Source organism: Plecotus auritus, assembly GCF_963455305.1.
Source record: "Plecotus auritus genome assembly, chromosome: 7".
Classification (NCBI taxonomy): Eukaryota; Metazoa; Chordata; class Mammalia; order Chiroptera; family Vespertilionidae; genus Plecotus; species Plecotus auritus.
The window spans coordinates 105,755,060-105,773,874 of NC_137774.1; the positions used below are offsets into that span (position 1 = coordinate 105,755,060).

Sequence of the window (18,815 nt, forward strand, 5' to 3'; positions counted from 1 at the left end):
ATCTCATGGGTTGGGGATTTTAAAGCATCCCAGTTCTCCCGATGAGGAAAGTGATTTCTTAGCTCCCATCAAGTCATGTGTAGGTAATTTTCTGTGCAGCGCAAACTATTGTTGATGACAGTAATAAAGGAAGGAAAATCAGCTTCCCTTCTTTTCCGGACTCCTTCACTTGGATCCGATTTTCTCTGCCATTTCTTTAGTACTATCACCATAACAACAAAAAAAAATGTTTTCTGAAGCTTCTCAGACAAAATGTATTACTGGCGCCATAGCACAGCATTGGATGCCAGTAAGGAGGTAGAGGCCATACTAGAGATAGACATAGTTCCTGTCCAAGAACTATCAACCCGCCAGTAGGATGAAGCACACACAGACAGGAAAATGCACCAAAAAGCTTTTACGACCTCCACTGTCTTTGTGAACAAGGCAAACCTGTGCACAGCAGATATAAAAAAAAGATATTAGACAACTTGGCCAAGCACATCAAGGACACAGGACTTGGAAACCGTTTTTCAGCCCCTTCTCTGTAGTCCTTCCCTGCAGCACCAATATTATAACAGTCATATCTCACTTGACAGGAAGAAGAAAGTGAGGGGTGTTTGGGATAGGGTTCATATTTGAAATTGCTATAGAAATGCTGGCAAACTCAGGCCTTTTTTTTTTTTTAACAGTCTGAACTTGATTTAAAAACACACACACACAACTAAGCCCATGCATAGCTTTTTTTTTTTTTTAAGTAAAACTTAATATCACAGCCATTTCTAAATGTGATGGTTGAACAGGACAGTCTTAGAGAATTCAGAGAAAGGGCTCTGTCTGCTGAGAAGGACTGCCTAGTGGGAAGGGCAAGGAGCTGGACTTCCACCCAACAATTTGACCATTAACTGAACCAGTTAGGAGAATGCATGGTAAGGGCCCAGGATACCAAGAGTTGTTCCAACAACCCTTTTGAATTAGAATTCATTCATTTCTGCTCTTGAGGGTTAGAGGAAAAGTATCCTTCAAAGTTCACAAGAAATTTGGTATCTAAGTGGCTATTGTTGCCAATAATGAAAAAAATAAAATACAATTCTTGAAATTCAGTTCATTAGTATTTTTTTCCATTTGTAAATTATGCTATCCCTGGCCCATAAAGGTTTAGTATTATTTTTATTACTATCTGTTAAACTATTTTACTCTCCAAAAGTTTAGAGTGGGTCTAAAGAATATTTGTAAGAATCATTAGAAGCACATTACTTGGGGGCAGGAGAGTAGGATTGCTAGGTAAAATACAGACTGCCCAGTTAAATTTGAATCTTAGTAAACCATGAATAATTTTTTAGTATAAGTATGTCCCACATATTAAATGGGACATACTTATACTAAAATATTACTGTTTACCTGAAGTGGAAATTTAACCAGGTGTTTTATATGTAGTTGCCGCCTGGCAATCCTATTGAAGAGGTTCCTGTTACGTTATTCAGTGAGAATATAAGATCTAATCTCTAGATTACACTTGCTCATTAACCCTTAGAACAATAACCCTTATCAGAGGAATTAAAGTAAAAATTTAATTCTGTGAAAAATATTTAATTTTTCTCTAAAAGTTATGTGTTTGAAACATAATAACTTAATTGATTATCACTGAAAGCAGGCTTTTAAATGCGAGTTTTAAGTAAGGGAGGCTCAGAAATCAAACCATTCCTAAACAAAGGCATGGTTAAAACTTTTGGTTCTTTCTAATTTTATTTAACCTCAGGTTTTAATCAACTATTATATTAATCATCTTTTTTCCCTTCTTTGTGTGGCTGTTCTGTTTTTCCATTTCTTATTTCCGTGGCTCTGAAGGGGATGAACTGGAATCCAAAAGGCACTACAAAATAATAATTTAATAGTAGTGATAATAACACTAAAAGAAAAGCAAAACAGCATCCTTCCTTCATTTCTTTCTTCATGCACTCAGCAGACATCCAACACATCTGTGCTGCATATAAGCCTTATGCTCAGTTTTACCATGCACACTGATCTGAAGTCAACACATAAGCCCTGCACCCAGGAGCTTACAGTGTAGCAGGCGATACACACACGTGACCTCCTGGCTAGCCAATGAAGCAGAGTGAATCTGAGAGTAAAGGAATTAAAGGAAAGAAGGGCCGCCAAGGGCTGAGAGAAAATAAATGGAGGTGCAACTCATTGCAAGTTGAGGGCTAGGTAAGGTCTTCAAAGTTTTGAGGGAAAAGGGAAAGGGCATTCCAAATTAAATAAGTGACATGACCAAGACACAAAGCGATTAAAGTACAGAGTATAATGATAAAGAGGCAACTAGCATGCTATGATGAACGTGATAAAGTATACAGAGGGCCAGAATGGGAACTGAGGTTGAAATGATAGTATGGAGCCCCATGCTAAGGGGTCTGGGCTTTATCTGCAGGCAGTGGGGGATAGGAAGGTAGATGGATGGAAAGAAAGGGACAAAAGGAGGTAGGAGAGGGAAAGACAGAGATGCAGAGACTGATAGGTGACAGACATTTATTAAATTGATTACTCAATTTCCTTAGGCTCTAGGTTATTAATTACATATTCACAATAAACTTGGGACATGAAATCTTGCTTCAGTTTTGGATCTGAGGTGTCTGCACATCACTGGCATTTTCCTGGCAGAGCTCTGGCCAAGCTCAAAGCTCTAGTATGTTAGGTAAAGCCCTAGCCAGCTTCCCTTGTGCTTCCCTGCCACTTTAGTTAAAACACTGGGGTGCATGGCACATGGCGGACTTTTCATCCAGAACAGATTCTGAAACCAAGGAGACTGAGAAAGTAATGGTACTGTGGTCCAGGGTGCCACCATTTATATTTTCCATATTAATAGTTCTTTGTCACCTACTGGAAAAGGAATGTATTGGCAGTCTCTGACTTTTCTCTGAAAAACTGAGGAAAATGATACGAGGTCAGGAGCTGGGCTCTCAAACAGATGACGTGGGGATTTCCCTGTGAGTGTGTGCTGGGAGGAGGGATGAGGACTGGAAGCCCATGTAGAGGCTGAAATTGTTCTTCCAGCAGCTGGGGCAGAGATGCTGATTTGATCTAATTAATTTTGTGTCCTCTTGACAACTTGCTGAATTTATCTAAGGTCTTGATGATATTATTATGGAAAGGGTAGAAAAGAAAATAAGTGGTCAGCCATGCAGAAAATGGTTTCATCTCCGTCTATCTGAATCTGCACACCAGTATTTAAATTTTCTTTCTAGAGATAACTAATGAAACCTATGTTCACCTAACAACCATTTTTCTTTTTTAAAAAATGGACTTAAATTATGATTATGGTGACTTGAATTTTTTCTTTTAAAACCAGCAACTTAAACCTTAGGGTATTTTAAAAAATCAATTCACCTTCTAGAAGTGCTTTTTACCTTTACTCCACAGCCACTTTTTCAAGCCACATCACCACTGACTTGAATTCACTTTGCGCCCTCCCTTTTCCTGAAAAATCTCTTTATTTCCGTCCTCTCCCATCTTATGCACAAACACACACCATGATGACAAAGTTTTCTGACAGCCTAATGGGACTTTCAAGGACTACAGGGACGAGGTTAGACACGATCTTATTAACTGAACATCTGGTGTAGTTAAAAATTTGCTCTTTAATTGGTTCAACTGCACTGTGTTCATCTAACATTTGTTTTGTCCTAATAGTAAAACTGTGAAGAGTCATTCATATTTAGAATCATGTATAATAATGGAAAAATAACATTAGCTTTGTAATAAAACTTTCTGATAGCCTCATTTCCTGGAGTTAAAAAAAAGGGGGGGGGGTTGTTACAAGTTTTACTTTGCACACCTCACTGCTCTATAGGCAAAGGAGTCTAACAAGGCAAAAATAGCGGAAATCCAGACATTTCCTAAGGACATTTTCTCTTGACTTGACATTATACATGAGAATGGCCTCGGAAGCTGCAAGAGTTGCTCAGAATACATAATTCATGCGGTTGCCAGAGAGAGAAAGAGGACAGAAGAGCTGTGTTCTTGTGCGGGTCCCAGGGAGATACAGGCTGTACAAGTAATAGGGAAAGTCCTGCAAAGCAAAGGGGCGGTGCTTTAGGCCTGGCAGGATCCCTGTGAACCGCGTCAGATGTCAATTCCCCAGCACCTTAAATCGCTGAGGGCCCTGAAGTAAGCTAGTGAGGTGTAGTTGAAGATATTCAAACATATTGGATGCACAATAGACGGGATCTTAATCGGTGTCAGGAAACTCATTACAAGCAATGTGAAGGTTTGTCATCCTTAATTAATATTTCTTCAGCTCTTGGTAGTCTACAGCCTAAAAACTGTCCTTGTAAAAAGATTCATTTTTAATGGGATAATAGGAACTTCCCACTCCAATTATTTTTAAATTTCATATTTCTCTAAAGGACACATTCTTTTTCCAAGATGTGCTTGCAATTACACGTCTTCGCTGAAGACAGGGCAGTCATGATGAACTGCATAGAAATAATGGAAATTCAGTGTAGTCACCACTGACAGTGCTTTATTAGGAGGGAAAATGATGTCAAGAAATTTATAGGGCAGCAAACCGCATTATGCCTAACCTTTTGGATATATTAAAGCTTGTCATTTCTAGTCTTACAGCTTCTTGTTATTCATAAATAATAGATAACACTGGACACAATCATCTGACATTTGTTGAGGTAATAAATATACCCTAAGTGCTGATGGGTCTTGCACTCCATGATTTAAAAGCACACAGCAGAAATTTAATGTAATTTAAAATGTCTTATATAATCGTATGGATTTGCAGATTCAGTTCAACTCAGCAGATCTGTAGGCACTGAGCTCCGATGAGTGTACTGTTTTGCTAGGTATTTTTATTATCATAAAGCAGGACCTTAACGTAGGGAATGAACCATGAACCAGGTCCCTCCTTCGATCCGGAAATATAAAGAAAAATAATCTTTCTGGTTTCTTATTCTCTTGTCCAATCATGCAAGGATAGGGAGAAATGTTGTTTGACGGCTGTGTGTTGCTTGAGTGGAGTTGATTTCGAGGTGATGAGGTGCAGGCCTTTAAAGAAAGTTGGTTGGTCTATTCAATAGTGAGATTCTGCTGCTTCTCTCCCTGGGACCCAGTCCTGACTGGGCTAATCCAGTCTAGGACCTCTCTGATGGCCCCTGTGACAGAGGTGGGGAGCAGCCGAAATTTCCCTCTGAGTCTCCACACAGGGACAGATAAAGAGACCACAGGCATTTTCCCCGAAGCTTTGGGCTCTAGCGAACTGGGTTCTGTTACAGGAGTAGTGGCACGGTATTTTAGTCTGTATGTCAAGCTTTTGTCAGGTTCCAAGGGGAGGTGTTAGGGATTTGCCTTTCCAATACAACCACATCAGTAGTTGTGTTCTTTATCAGAATAAGGTAACCACAGTGAAGAAATTGTCATACACGAGAACCACCAAAGATTCATACTTTCAACACCAAGCAAGACTGCATTTATTCATGTAAAATCTGTTTATATACTGCCTTAGTGGTGTGTGAGGTTGGACTTTAAAGCTAAAGATGTAGATGCATTTTCTGGAATACTATTCATGTCAGTGTTCCTCAAGCTTTTGTGAACATTAAGAGTCATCTAGAGGCCTTATTAAAACACAGATTTCTGAATCCCAACCCCAGAGCTTCTATCTCTGGGTAGGACCTAGGGAATTGTGTTCTAGCAAGTTACAGGTGATGCTGATGCTGAGTAGCACTGATTTAGAATAATTTCCCAGTTGCTATGGACTATCTTTCTTATTTACAGTCACTCTCCAAGATTTTGTTGTATTTTTAAATCCTTATTTTCCACTCTTGGCTAACACAAACCCTCCCAAAGTGTTGCATTAAAATAGTCTATCTTGGACCCTGTCAAAGGCAAGGTAACTTGTTACAAATTCTAGAAACACTTCCCTTACATTATTAATTGAGCATTAACACATGTCCTGCCAACAACAAATGCTTTATATGCATTCATTTACTTAATCTATTTAATCCTTCCAACAACACTTATCTCATAGCCAACACTACTGGGACTTAGAGAGATCGCGTAACTTACCCAAGGTCACGCAGCTAGTTAGTTATAGAGCCAAGATTTAAACCCAGGTCTTTGTGACCTCAAAGTTTATGTTCTAAACCATTAACACCCAGCCTCATCTATGACCTAGATCCTAAGAAGTATATCTCTAGCAAGTTTAAGCTGTCAGTTTTAGGAGTTTTCAAACAGACCTATTTCCTCATATTTATTTTATCCTTGCTTTGTAAATGAAAAAAAGAAAGCCTGAAAATTATACAAGGAATCACCTGAATTTCACAATTTTTTAAGGAAATCCTCTGCCCCATTTTGTAGCTTTGATGACGTGTAAGAGAGCAAAGGAAAAAGATGGGACCAGGAAGCTGGACAATAGAAATGCTTTGTCTGGTTTCAGAAATGACTTAGATGTTGGGTTTCCAGTGTTATTAGAAAGAAAACCTCTAAAAGGAGGAAAATAAACCATACAAATGTTACTAAAACTTGCCCATCTGAAATAACCATTACCTTTACAAAGACAGTGACAGTTCCAACATATGTAACCGCAGACCAACATCCCAGGACCTGGCTTTTAAAGTTAACTTATCCTGACTCCCTGTCCAGCTTCAGTCCCAGCTCTGGGTGTAGCACGCCCATCGGCAGCGTCAAACCTAAAACACTGGAGCAGAGGAGGAATAATGAACTGAGCACTCCTGTTGGCAGAGTGGGAAATGAAGCTGTTTCTCCCCTAAAAAATATAAAGTCAAATGCGTTTCATGCTCATTCTTCCTGTGATGGCCTCCCAACAACAACAAAATGCATCCATTTCAAAGGTGATAGAACTGGAAGCGGATCCACTTGTAGTCCACCACACAGTAAGCACTATTGCAGTATGTAAATTATTTTAAAAATAGCTTTTGAGCTGAGGTTATTAAGCAGCCAGAAAGCTGCTTTTACGTTGGCATGGTCAGTCAGTAACTTGATCATCTTGAAGACCATGACCCCTCCCAGCATCTAATCTTCAGCCTCCTATTAGCACAGAGGGGGAAAATATCAAAAATAAAAGGAAAAGGAAAGTTTGAGTTATAAAACTCTGAGCCCATTTCCATGGCTGCTGGAGTTTCAGTTTATTCCTAAGCCATCTGGTTCCCATTATCCCGTAAGACAAGAAGAAGGCTGCTTCCTGACCAGATAACCACAGAGAGCTCCCACTGCGCTTTCAGTGTGGTCATCACCACCGGCGGGGTGTGGCTTTGAGCCTGAATTGTCTCCAGTTAGGGTTTTTCCCCCTATTTATTTTCTTTTCTCCTTAATGGGGATTACAGCGGGCCCTCTGTGGTTAGCAGCCATGATGCTTGGCCCACGGTTAGTTCATTCATACTGCCTTGCATTTTGATGCAATAAGATTTTCAAACAAGAAAAACTGGGTTGTTAGATTCCATTCAACCAAGTTGTTATGAGGATTTCAAGGAAATTGTAGGTTTGTCTTACTATAAAGCAGAATCAAGAGTCTATTTTTAGGGGATCCTGCCCCAGGGCTTTTCTTGGTGTTTTGCCAACTTTCTGAGCTCGCAGACCCAACATGGAACCCCACTCTGGCTCGCAGTGGAGGAAATGTCCATCCTCCTCTCTGCCTTTGTAGATTTTTCTAAAGGACACAGAGAGGCTTTGTTGTCTTTGTGGCTACCAGGTCCGATTTACACAGATGCCTATTAATCACTTCACTATGGAGACAGACACATCCATCATATCACAGCAGCTCTGAATCAGGCTGTCTTGTGAACACTGAGGGGAACGTATGCACTTAACCATTTCGAGGTACTGGCTGCCTAGGTCTCATATACGTAGCCAGGTAATTGGGGACAGATGGGTGGGCTCTTCTCTGGTATTTAGCTTAGTGTCGGCAAACTCATTAGTCAACAGAGCCAAATATCAACAGTACAACGATTGAAATTTCTTTTGAGAGCCAGATTTTTTAAACTTAAACTTCTAATGCCACTTCTTCAAAATAGACTCGTCCAGGCCGTGGTATTTTGTGGAAGAGCCACACTCAAGGGGCCAAAGAGCCGCATGTGGCTTGCGAGCCGCAGTTTGCCGACCACTGGCTTAGTAGATGCAATTGATTTTATGTGGGGGTTTCTTTGTTTGTTTTGCTTCATTTTTTGAAAGGACAGATAACATTTACACCTATTTCGGTAGTATGCAAGGGATAAGTATAGTTGAAGACCGTTTTAGTTTTAAAAATAGTAGTAATAGACTCAAGTAGACTAGCTGTGTTTTAATGCAAAGGTATTGACTCTTTGAAGCCAGTTTTTCAATAATGGATTCAACCTGGAAAAGAGACCCTTGAAATTGCAGGCAAATTAACCAAGAACTCTCCTTCCAAAACTGGCATGTCATCTAAATATCATTTTTAGTCACTCAAGACTTTCACAGCCTGCTTCCAAATGGTGTTCAGCTCTCACTCTTATTTTCCCTCCACAAATACTCATTCACGTAAACTACTTACTTAACAGATATTTACTGAGCACTTTTATGCCTGGGACTCAGTGGTAAATCTCTCACTCCTACAGCAGCCTAGGTGAGAAAAACAAACATAAAGCAAGTAGCACCGAGTGATGATTTTAGGATTGAGAAGTGAAGAGTTCAGGACACTTGGAGGAAGAGCTGACCGAGTCAGAGGGATTTGGAGAAGGTGAGCAAGGATATTCCAGACAGAGCAGCCTGTGCGAAAGCCCAGGAGTCACAGCGCAGCACAGTTCTGGGCACCTAGGGCAGCAGAGACCAGAAGGGAATGAGACCTTTCACCATTAATGAGCACAGCATTCCTCTTTTCCCTCCATGCCTTGTTCTTATTGCTCTCTCTTCAGCTGACATCCTATCCAGGGGTCCTCAAACTACGGCCCGCGGGCCACATGCGGCCCGCCAAGGACATTTATCCCGCCCACCGGGTGCCGCTGCCTGTCCTGCTTAGCAGCCGACTTGTCCCGGGCCCGCAGTGCGCATAGGAATTTGTTCATAGTTTTTTTTTTTAAACTATAGTCCGGCCCTCCAACGGTCTGAGGGACAGTGAACTGGCCCCCTGTTTAATAAGTTTGACGACCCCTGTGACCTATGCATTCATTTTTTCAAATCCTCACCTGAGGATATGTTCATTGATCTTAGAGAGGAAGGGAGAGACAGAGACACATATATATATATATATATATATATATATATATATATATATAGAGAGAGAGAGAGAGAGAGAGAGAGAGAGAGAGAGAGAGCAGTGAGAGGAGAGAGAGAAACATCTATCAGTTGTCTCTCGTCTGAGCCGGGCTGGGGATTGAAACCCGCAACCTAGGTGGGTGCCCTAACCAGGAATGGAACCCACAACTCTTTTGATGTATGGGACAGCACTCCACCCAACTGAGCCACCCCGCCGCCGGGGTGACATCCTATGCATTCTTAAGACTCAGCTCGAATGCCACCTCCTACATAAATAAAGCCTTTGCCCATGCTGCAGTAGAAGCGATCTATCTCATGATGCTTGCACACTTTGGATGTAGTTCCTGTGTGAGCACCTGCCTCCTTCTCCCCTCCTGGATCACAGGGTTGTGTCTCCTTCACCTTTGTCGCCCCAGCACCTAGCACAGTGCCTTAGTCCATGCTCAGCAAATGTTTGCTGGAGACAGTTCCAAAGATGCTTGGAGTCCTGATTATACCAGGAGAGTGACAGTAAAGGCACCAAGAACATCACAACCCGCCCCTAGTTAGGAACGCACCTTCCCTGAGGTTACTGCTCAGAGCCTGGTGCTGTGCTCCCCGAGCAGGCGAGAAAGTTGTAGAGAACCTGCAAGCAGGGCTGCCAGGAGCCATTCTTAAAGAACTTGATGTTTGAAATTTCAAAATGCATTGACATGGTCATCATAGGAAAAATCAGAACTGTGTTAGACTTCCTCTTATTTTACAGCTTCTAATCGTTCTTATTTTGAGTTACATATTGCAGGGCCTGGAGGGCGGGGTTGTTCATAATCTTTTCATCACTTCAACCTCTAAAACCCTTTAACTGCTCCTCCGAGACCTTCTTCCAGCATCTCAAAACTCTCTCACCTCAGGAAAAAAAACACAACAGTGGAGATTCTATTCTTTCTCAGTTCTGCCAATTTAGGCATGATTTCAGAGAAATCTCTAAGCCATTGTGTGCCTTGCTTCCTGCAGTAGGAAGGTGGAAAGAATAAACCATTTAGCGCTTCATGACTGGTGAGAAATAGCTTGTGGTTAATGAATCAATGCAAAGGATTTTTCAGAAAATGTTTTCATTACTAATGTCCCATTTTCAATTGGTGAGCATAAAAAACCCAGGGGCTGGTAAAGAAGCCCACTCCGATGGGTCCCTCTATGGGGAGGGAGTCTATCACCCACCATACAAAGGTCCTTCCACTTCCCCAGGGCTGCCCCGTGACCGTTGCCCAGATGCATTTGTTTCGAATTATTCAGTTCTATATGAACACTCAATTGTTACAAATAACCCATTTACCCTCATCTCTTGGAATTATCCCAGGATGAATTTTCTTTTCATTTTTAAAATAGTTTCATTATTTTGAACAAATACTGAGCAGCTTTATAGATTTCTTTTGTCTAATGGATGCTAGTATGATTATATTCTTTATATAATTGGAGATACATTTTTGTGACTTCAGAAGCAAGGTTATAGTCACTCCAAAGATGACCCACCAAGTTTAGAAGTCCACTTTAAAATGTCGCAACAATGCACTGCAAACTCATTTATTTAATAATCCTTTATTACGTGCCTAAGAGCCCTGGGAATGGTGAGGATGGTACATCCATATAAAATTCAGTCCCTGTCCTCAAGGAATCTAACTGTAATCACTATTTTGCTGAACATTGCCCACTTTTGTTGTTTTACTTATTTCAAAATTCAGCACCAATAGGCAGTGTTATCTTATGTTGTCTCAACATATCATCCTTTGGCAACACCTGGACAGCACAAGGTTTGGGGCTGGAAGAACATGCCTGTCCCCTCTCCCTCAGGAGAGCCATAGCAAATGAAACCAAATGGAGCAGCCTGGGACTATTGGTCTTGAGCTGTTGGTGAGGTACTAACCCACCACTTCTCTTTGGTGGCTTGAGTTTTAGATTTGTCCAGCAAACTATAGCATCTAAGCTCTTTCTTATTCATTATTTCATTTGATTCTTGCAACAACCCACTAAGGCAGTGGTGGGTAAACTCATTAGTCAACAGAGCCAAATATCAACAGTACAACGATTGAAATTTCTTTTGAGAGCCAAATTTTTTAAACTTAAACTTCTTCTAACGCCACTTCTTCAAATTAGACTCACCTAGGCCGTGGTATTTTGTGGAAGAGCCACAGTCAAGGGGCCAAAGAGCCGCATGTGGCTCGAGAGCCGCAGTTTTCCGACCACTGCACTAAGGCATTAAAATTAGGTGTGCTAACCCCAATTACAGATGAAAAAACTGAGGTCCAGAGACGTTAAGTCACTCGCTAGAGGCCACCCAGCAGTAAGCATAGGCCTAAGATTCCAATGGCACAGAGATGATTTAATCATTTCCATGAACGCCCCTTTGCCCCTTTTCATGATATAGGCAAAAAGCTTCACGTTTGAAGGCATTTTCCAAAAATAACTTTTAACTTCTTGACTGCACTTTCAACTTAAATCTCTGACTGTTTCTAACTTTGGCGTGGAGTTTCTGAATTTGCACAAACAGATGAGGGAAGCCACCTGCTTCATGGTAGATATCAAAGCTGAAGAGATACAGAAAGGTTTTTAAGGGCACTATTTACATAACAAAATGAGACAAGGGGGAACTGTCTGACACATCATTTTTCTCGAAGGTCAGACCCTGCTTGATTTGTTAACAACCAAAAACCTGAACCCAAAGTCATTCGCTCAAAAAAGTTTTTCCCAGTGAAAGAACAAATGGTTTCCACGAGTCTAAGATAGAAGTGGACCTTCAGATATGAAAGGAAGAATGGGAGCTGAAAGTAAAGAAGCAATAACAAACGTGAAACTTTTGCAGTATTCCCAATTAAACCATGAATGAAAAAGATGGACTGCTCTAGCCTTATTCTTTTCATGTTCCTCTTCAGCTGAGAGGGCAATTTAAATTGTAATATTCATTCCAAAGGCGACTGTAGATAGCTACCAATTATGAGTATGCATTTATTGGGAAGACACAGCCCCCATAGATATGCTTGCCTGAAAGGTATTCATAAAATACCGTTTGCTATGAAAAAAATTACCTGGTGTTCCCATCAGTGGTCTAGCCCCACTGAGATCACCAAGTCAATGAGGGAACTTAAGTCCATTTTATTCAGAGCTTACATTTTTGTAGCATTATATGTAGGTGGTTAGAAATGATGTTTCACAGAACCCCATACACAAAATGGAAAGAAAAGCAGTGCTGTTTTAGCATTACAACAAGGAAATGCAAATTTAAGGAAGAAATTTACATTAGCACAGATCCTTGGTGACTGGGTATTAAAACATATCCTCTTAGGGGAGTTACACAACAAAAAAGGTGTGAGGAATAGCTGAATTTCCTGCTGGCTTTTTGCTTCTCCGTTTCTACCCCTTAAAAGTTCATGAAGCTAAATCTAGAAATATTTGAAAAGTGTCACATTTGGAAATTATTCTGTGTCTTACCATCTTACATACACTTTCCCTGGGTTGAATTGCCTCCCTGCCCTTTGTTACCAAGGACATTTGTTTAATCACAGAATCTTTCGCAAGAGATATTTGCTGCTTCTATGTATTCCCCACCTGAAGTCATAATCCTTTGTCACTGGACCATCCTTTCCATAGCAACCAACTGTGATGTCAAAATTGAGGGGAGAAGGACAGTTTAGAAAGAAAAGAGAATGTATCATCTCAGGCTAAAGTTTCTGAGTTTTAAAACCATCACTCCACTAATCAAAATATTTTACCAGAAAAGCCCCAAGGCAAAGCTGTGTTTCTTCACGGACCCAGCTGTGACATAACAAAGCATTTCAGCAGAAATGTAATGGTTGCATGTTGTGGGTTTGGGAAACAGTGCAGATTTTTATTTCGTTTCATTCTAATTCTGTGCCACTGATATCTGCCAGGAAAATACATTAAACATATTCCAGAAAGAACTGATTTAGTAGATGAAAAATGTGTCTCCTGGGACCAGGGAAGGTACATGTTCGGTCTTACTATCAGTTTCCATAATAGGAACACTGTTTACACTTCCTCAGCCGGAGCGAGCGGTGCCTGTAATATATTCATGTTCTTTCACTCTCCAGAGACAGGAATTGAAGTATTTGAGATTTTATTTTTTTAGCTACCGCATCAAGCACTTAAGATCTGACGATGGTGATGTGTATTCTCACTTGGCATTAAATAATAAGAGCTTCAGTGTTTGCATTTGATTAGAGTCGCTCAGCTTGGTGGCTGATTAAGCAGGAACAGGGACAGCAACTTTCTTCAAACACGGAGTCTTGGTTAATGTAGTGTAAGATTACTGACGGGTGTGGTGACGTAATTTTTATTAAATGGAAGAGATTCGCTCTACTGAAGAATCTCACTGTGACAGCAAACTCCGGCCATCATAGTGAGACATGACACTTCTCAAACCCACTTCGGGGCCCCAAACGGTCCCTCCTTTTCTAACCATCCTTTCAGTTCAAGTAAGGGAAGCGCTTAATTCAGATATTTAGCATATTTACCTGAATTTGGGTGTGCGTGGGGATTTTTTGTTTGTTTGTTTGAAGGGGTGATGCAAAATCAGCACACATTTGTAATCTGTGAGCTTTAGCTATTTTCTTTCACTACAAATGACACACTTTCCTCCAGTTGCTTGAAAGACAAATAGATGTAGCTTTTCTCCAGATAGAGGCCCTCGTGCCCACAAGGAAGTCATCAGAAAAGACTCGGGAAGCCTCAAGTATTGTGCCGTGTGTTCCTTTACCGTGGGTAGAATTGCTGCCTCTTCCCCTGACTCAAAATATCTCGCTTATCCCACTTCTATGAGGGGAAGATTGAGAAAAGATGAAGCGGGGGAAAGGGTTGAATTTTGGAAATGACAAAACTGCCATATTCCACGGGGTGAAGCCAAGTAGAAAGAGCGAGTACTTGAGAGGGGGAAGCACTTTTCAGAACACAAAGAAGGCAACCAAGAAAGTCTATTTACATACTTCACGGGGTGGGGGGGGGGTACGTCTTGGGGAAGGATTAATTAGTTAATGTTTGGCAAGCTGCGCCTGGAAGACAAGTTATGCTGAGGTGCTATTGTCACTTATTACTGTTATTAATTAACAGGGTGACTGCGACACAAAAGTAGGCTTCGCGGTGTCCTTTCCGTTCTTAACACCACGTGCGATGTCTATTGCAGGAGTGATTCGCGAGAGTTACCTCAAAGGCCAGGACCAGCTCGTTCCTGTCACCCTCTTGGCCATTGCGGTCATTCTGGCGTTTGTCATGGGGGCCGTGTTCTCCGGCATCGTGGTCTATTGTGTCTGCGACCACCGGCGCAAGGACGGGTCCTCGGCGCAGCGCAAGGAGGAGCTCAGCCACTCGCGCAGGGGCTCCATGAGCAGCGTCACCAAGCTCAGCGGCCTCTTCGGTGACACCCAGTCCAAAGAGCCGAAGCCAGAGGCCATCCTCACGCCGCTCATGCACAACGGCAAGCTCGCCGCGCCCGGCAACACGGCCAAGATGCTCATTAAGGCCGACCAGCACCACCTGGACCTGGCGGCCCTGCCCACCCCCGAGTCCACGCCCACGCTGCAGCAGAAGCGCAAGCCCAGCCGCGGCAGCCGCGAGTGGGAGAGAAACCAGAACCTCATCAACGCCTGCACGAAGGACATGCCCCCCATGGGCTCCCCCGTGATCCCCACGGACCTGCCCCTCCGGGCCTCCCCCAGCCACATCCCCAGCGTGGTGGTCCTGCCCATCACGCAGCAGGGCTACCAGCACGAGTACGTGGACCAGCCCAAAATGAGCGAGGTGGCCCAGATGGCCCTGGAGGACCAGGCGGCCACCCTGGAGTATAAGACCATCAAGGAACATCTCAGCAGCAAGAGTCCCAACCACGGGGTGAACCTAGTGGAAAACCTGGACAGCCTGCCCCCCAAGGTCCCGCAGCGGGAGGCCTCCCTGGGCCCCCCGGGAGCCTCCCTGTCGCAGAGCGGCCTGAGCAAGCGGCTGGAGATGCACCACTCCTCCTCCTACGGGCTTGACTATAAGAGGAGCTACCCCACGAACTCGCTCACCAGAAGCCACCAGGCCACCACTCTCAAAAGAAACAATACTAACTCCTCCAATTCCTCGCACCTCTCCAGAAACCAGAGCTTTGGCCGGGGAGACAACCCGCCCCCCGCCCCGCAGCGGGTGGACTCCATCCAGGTGCACGGCTCCCAGACGGCGGGTCCGGCAGTGACTGTTTCGAGGCAGCCCAGCCTCAACGCCTACAATTCATTGACCAGGTCGGGGCTGAAGCGCACCCCCTCGCTAAAGCCGGACGTACCCCCCAAACCTACCTTTGCCCCCCTTTCCACATCCATGAAGCCCAACGATGCGTGTACATAATCCCAGGGGATGGTCAGGTGTCGAGCCGGCAGGAAAGGCGAGGCGCGCTGCGCCCCCACGGTTCTCCGCTGCCTGAGTGCACACCGGACCAAGAGGGCCGCGCAGCGCCCGGACGCTGGGCCTCTGGGATTCGGGGGGTACTCGCCAAGTGGCCCACGCGGTTTGGTGAAGGTTTGCGACGCGGGACTCACCTCCATTCTCTTCCTTCACTCTCCCCCCACTCCCCGCTACAGGTCGTACTCACGAAAGACTTAAATTATCATCACAAACATGAGCCAAAAGCACATACCCACCCACCCCCACACGTGTGCACATGTGCGCACGGACACAGAAAGACACACGTGCAGACACACACTCACACACAGACACTCACACAGTCACACAGAGGTGAACAGCAATTGCAGGATTTTGTCTGTGACTGCACAGGGCGCTGCCAAATTAGGCTAGCGTTCCAACTTGCAAAACACAAAAAGATTTTTTAAAAAATCATTCAAGTTAAAAAGACAAAGGAATTCACTGATAATTCTAACTCAGACTTTTAACAATGGCAGAAGTTTACTATGCGCAGATACTGTGAAATGCCCACCAGTGTTACAGCTTTCTGTTCTAGCAGGTTAACGCCATGTTGGGCAACTATGTCATAGATTTCTGCTCCTCTCTTTTAATGAAATAACGTGACCGTTAACGCAAGTAACTTTATTTATTGTTCACCCTTTGTTTTTCCTTAAGGAATGGACTCTTCCACACACCACCCTATGTACAGCTCTTCAGAAACCCCTTGACGTTACACTATTTAACGTGAAATCCATTAACTGGAATAATTGAGTTTCTTTATTTTTACAATAAATTCACTGAGTAAATAAGTTGGAGCTGGAATCTGAGCTTTGTGTTTGGACTGTCTGATCCATAGCTAAAGGAGAAAGTTAAGAGGGGAGTATTTATTTAAATCTACCAGTTAATTTGCTGGTGAAATCTCTGTGCTATCACATGCAAAAAAGTAATCGGTTTAAAAGTCCTTCCAGATCCTAACTTCTAAAGCAACCAGGAGAGGAACTTCTAGAATGGCACAGCCATGCCTCATTGCTGCCAACATGGCTTTGTCAGTGGTTCCTACTTTCTTGCGAAGGCACCAGCTTGTGATACGCCATCTCATTTCGCCTTGCATGTGAGACAGCAAACAAAATCCACAAACGGTGTGAACTAATTAATACGCTGGCTGCTACTTTGCATAAATTAATGGTTTGATCACACAGGTTTTTCGTGGGGTTACATCTGTGAATAGCCTGTTTTCCACATGTAAATTTGTGCCTTACACCCTGAGTTGTGTACACTTGTAAACTGTCATTTATGATAAACTTTTCCCTCCTTTTGAAATACAGATATTTATTTAATCCTTGCCTCACCCCACTCCAGTCCTCTGGAGGATTAGCTGTCCAGCAGATAGAAGAAGAATGCAGTGGTGATGCTTAGAATCTCACAGCCTGGGAAAGCTGGGCGCACAACACCCTCCAAGTCACACTTCCTTCTAGTCGTGCCAACTCCAACCACCCCTTTGGCCATGTTGATAAACACGGACCCTAGTGTTGTGGGTGGCAAATCCTTTCTCTCCCTCTAGAGCTCCCTGCTTCCCTTAGATTCTCCGATCATTTCAACATGATAATACCCTCATTTGCCAGCAGAGAAAGGCCTAAAGTCCCAGTCCTTATTTCTGCCGGGTCCCCTGGCTGGAGAACACGCCGTGTGCAGTTGGGCAGGCATCTGGGAGGAGTCTCCAAGCCGTGTGCTCCGCGCGTGTAAGTGATGCACACTAAGAAATGGCATGAAAATAGATGCAGGCAGGCTGGTCCCTGCTGTGATTAATGAGTAACTCCAAGTACAAGGCCAACTACAATGGATGCTGCAAAAACCTTGACTGGGGCAAAAGATTTTTAAAAATTTTTTTAAGTTTCTTCTTTTTGTTGTTATGGTTTGTAGGGGGTGGGGAGGGTGGGTGTTTTTCCCCTTGGTTTTCATTAGCCGCAAGCACACCGAAGGGACTTTTGTTGACCATGAACAAAAGACTTGTCAACATACTGTAAACCGTGAGCATTTCTGGTTGTTTTTTTTAAACAGTTAAACATATTTCGTGGTCTCTTTGTCTTTTTATTTCTAGTTTGATCTGGGGTTAGTTTGGTCTTTAAAGAAAAACTTTCTAAAAAGACAATTTGGGGCAATTTCTAGTTGGCTGGTAAAAACGCGATGCCTCCATAATCAGAGAGAGACCTAGGTGTGTGGCAAGGTTGCCCGCACAACCTTTTGTCCCAAACATCTCTTGCCATTTTGCTGTTGTTTGGGGTAAACCTTGTTGTTTTTGTGTCCTTATATTTTTGTTTTGTCAGTGGAGTCAATGTTCACATTCTGTGAACTCTGCCCTGAAACCATGAAGTCTTTTTTAGATAGAAACCAAGATACTGGTTTATCCCTTGGATTTTCTTTAGAAATGCGGAGTTTAGGAAAGTGATGGGTGTATATTACCCTGCCCCCTTCTTCCCCAAGCTTGACTCCCAAGAGTATTGACGGGGCAGTGCCCACCGTCTCATCCCCATGTGTGGACGTCATTGCCTCAGCTGTGTTATGGAGACCTGTGTCAAAATTCCAACCCACACCCCTACTTCCCACAACTCATCACTTGCAGTGTTGACCCTAGAATGCCTACGTGTATTGAGCTGGTCTTCTGCATTTGAGTATTTTTCCGCCTTTTCTTTTTTTCCCCACCCCGTGTGGGGGGAGGGTCCATAAACCTGAGTGTGCCTTTGCTTTCCACCCTTGCTAGACACTGGTAGATGCAACAAACTCAGATTTATATTTGTTGTAAAGTTGTAAAAATATTGTGATGTCATCAACTTTCCTTCCATCTCCACATCCCTTAACATCTGATTCACAACTTAATGTATGTTGTAAAAAAGAAAAGAAAAAAAGGGGAAAAAAAAAACAAAATAGCAAGCAAAAAGGCTCTTTATTACTTAAAAGTAATAAAACAAGACTGTTCATTATCCTTTGTGTCCTGAATGCTTTTATTTATCTCTTAATTTTTCTCTTTTTAAATTTCACACTTTTGGGGTAGCAGTCCATTCTTTCCTTCATCTGTATTTGGCTCCCAATGCATGAATAACAATGTAGTTAGACCCATTTGTTTGCAGTACCCATACCCTTCTCCCTTCCAGAAAAAAAATTGTTGATGTGTTTTCTCTGCCTGC

General features: G+C 42.9%; 1 protein-coding gene across 5 annotated transcripts in view; it reads left to right on the forward strand.

Annotated features, from left to right (window-relative positions):
* Positions 1-16,457, forward strand: part of SEMA6A (semaphorin 6A) — a 127,694-nt gene extending 111,237 nt beyond the window's left edge. For 3 of the 5 annotated variants that reach the window (XM_080677266.1, XM_080677265.1, XM_080677264.1), the window contains one exon: positions 14,384-16,447. In XM_080677266.1, coding sequence (XP_080533392.1) covers positions 14,384-15,579 — 1,196 coding nt within the window. In that variant the 3' untranslated portion in view covers positions 15,580-16,447. Of the gene's footprint in view, positions 1-14,383 lie in introns of all 5 variants that reach the window. The other 2 variants (XM_080677267.1, XM_080677263.1) reach the window with 2 other exon arrangements.
* The last annotated feature ends 2,358 nt before the right edge of the window (positions 16,458-18,815 follow it).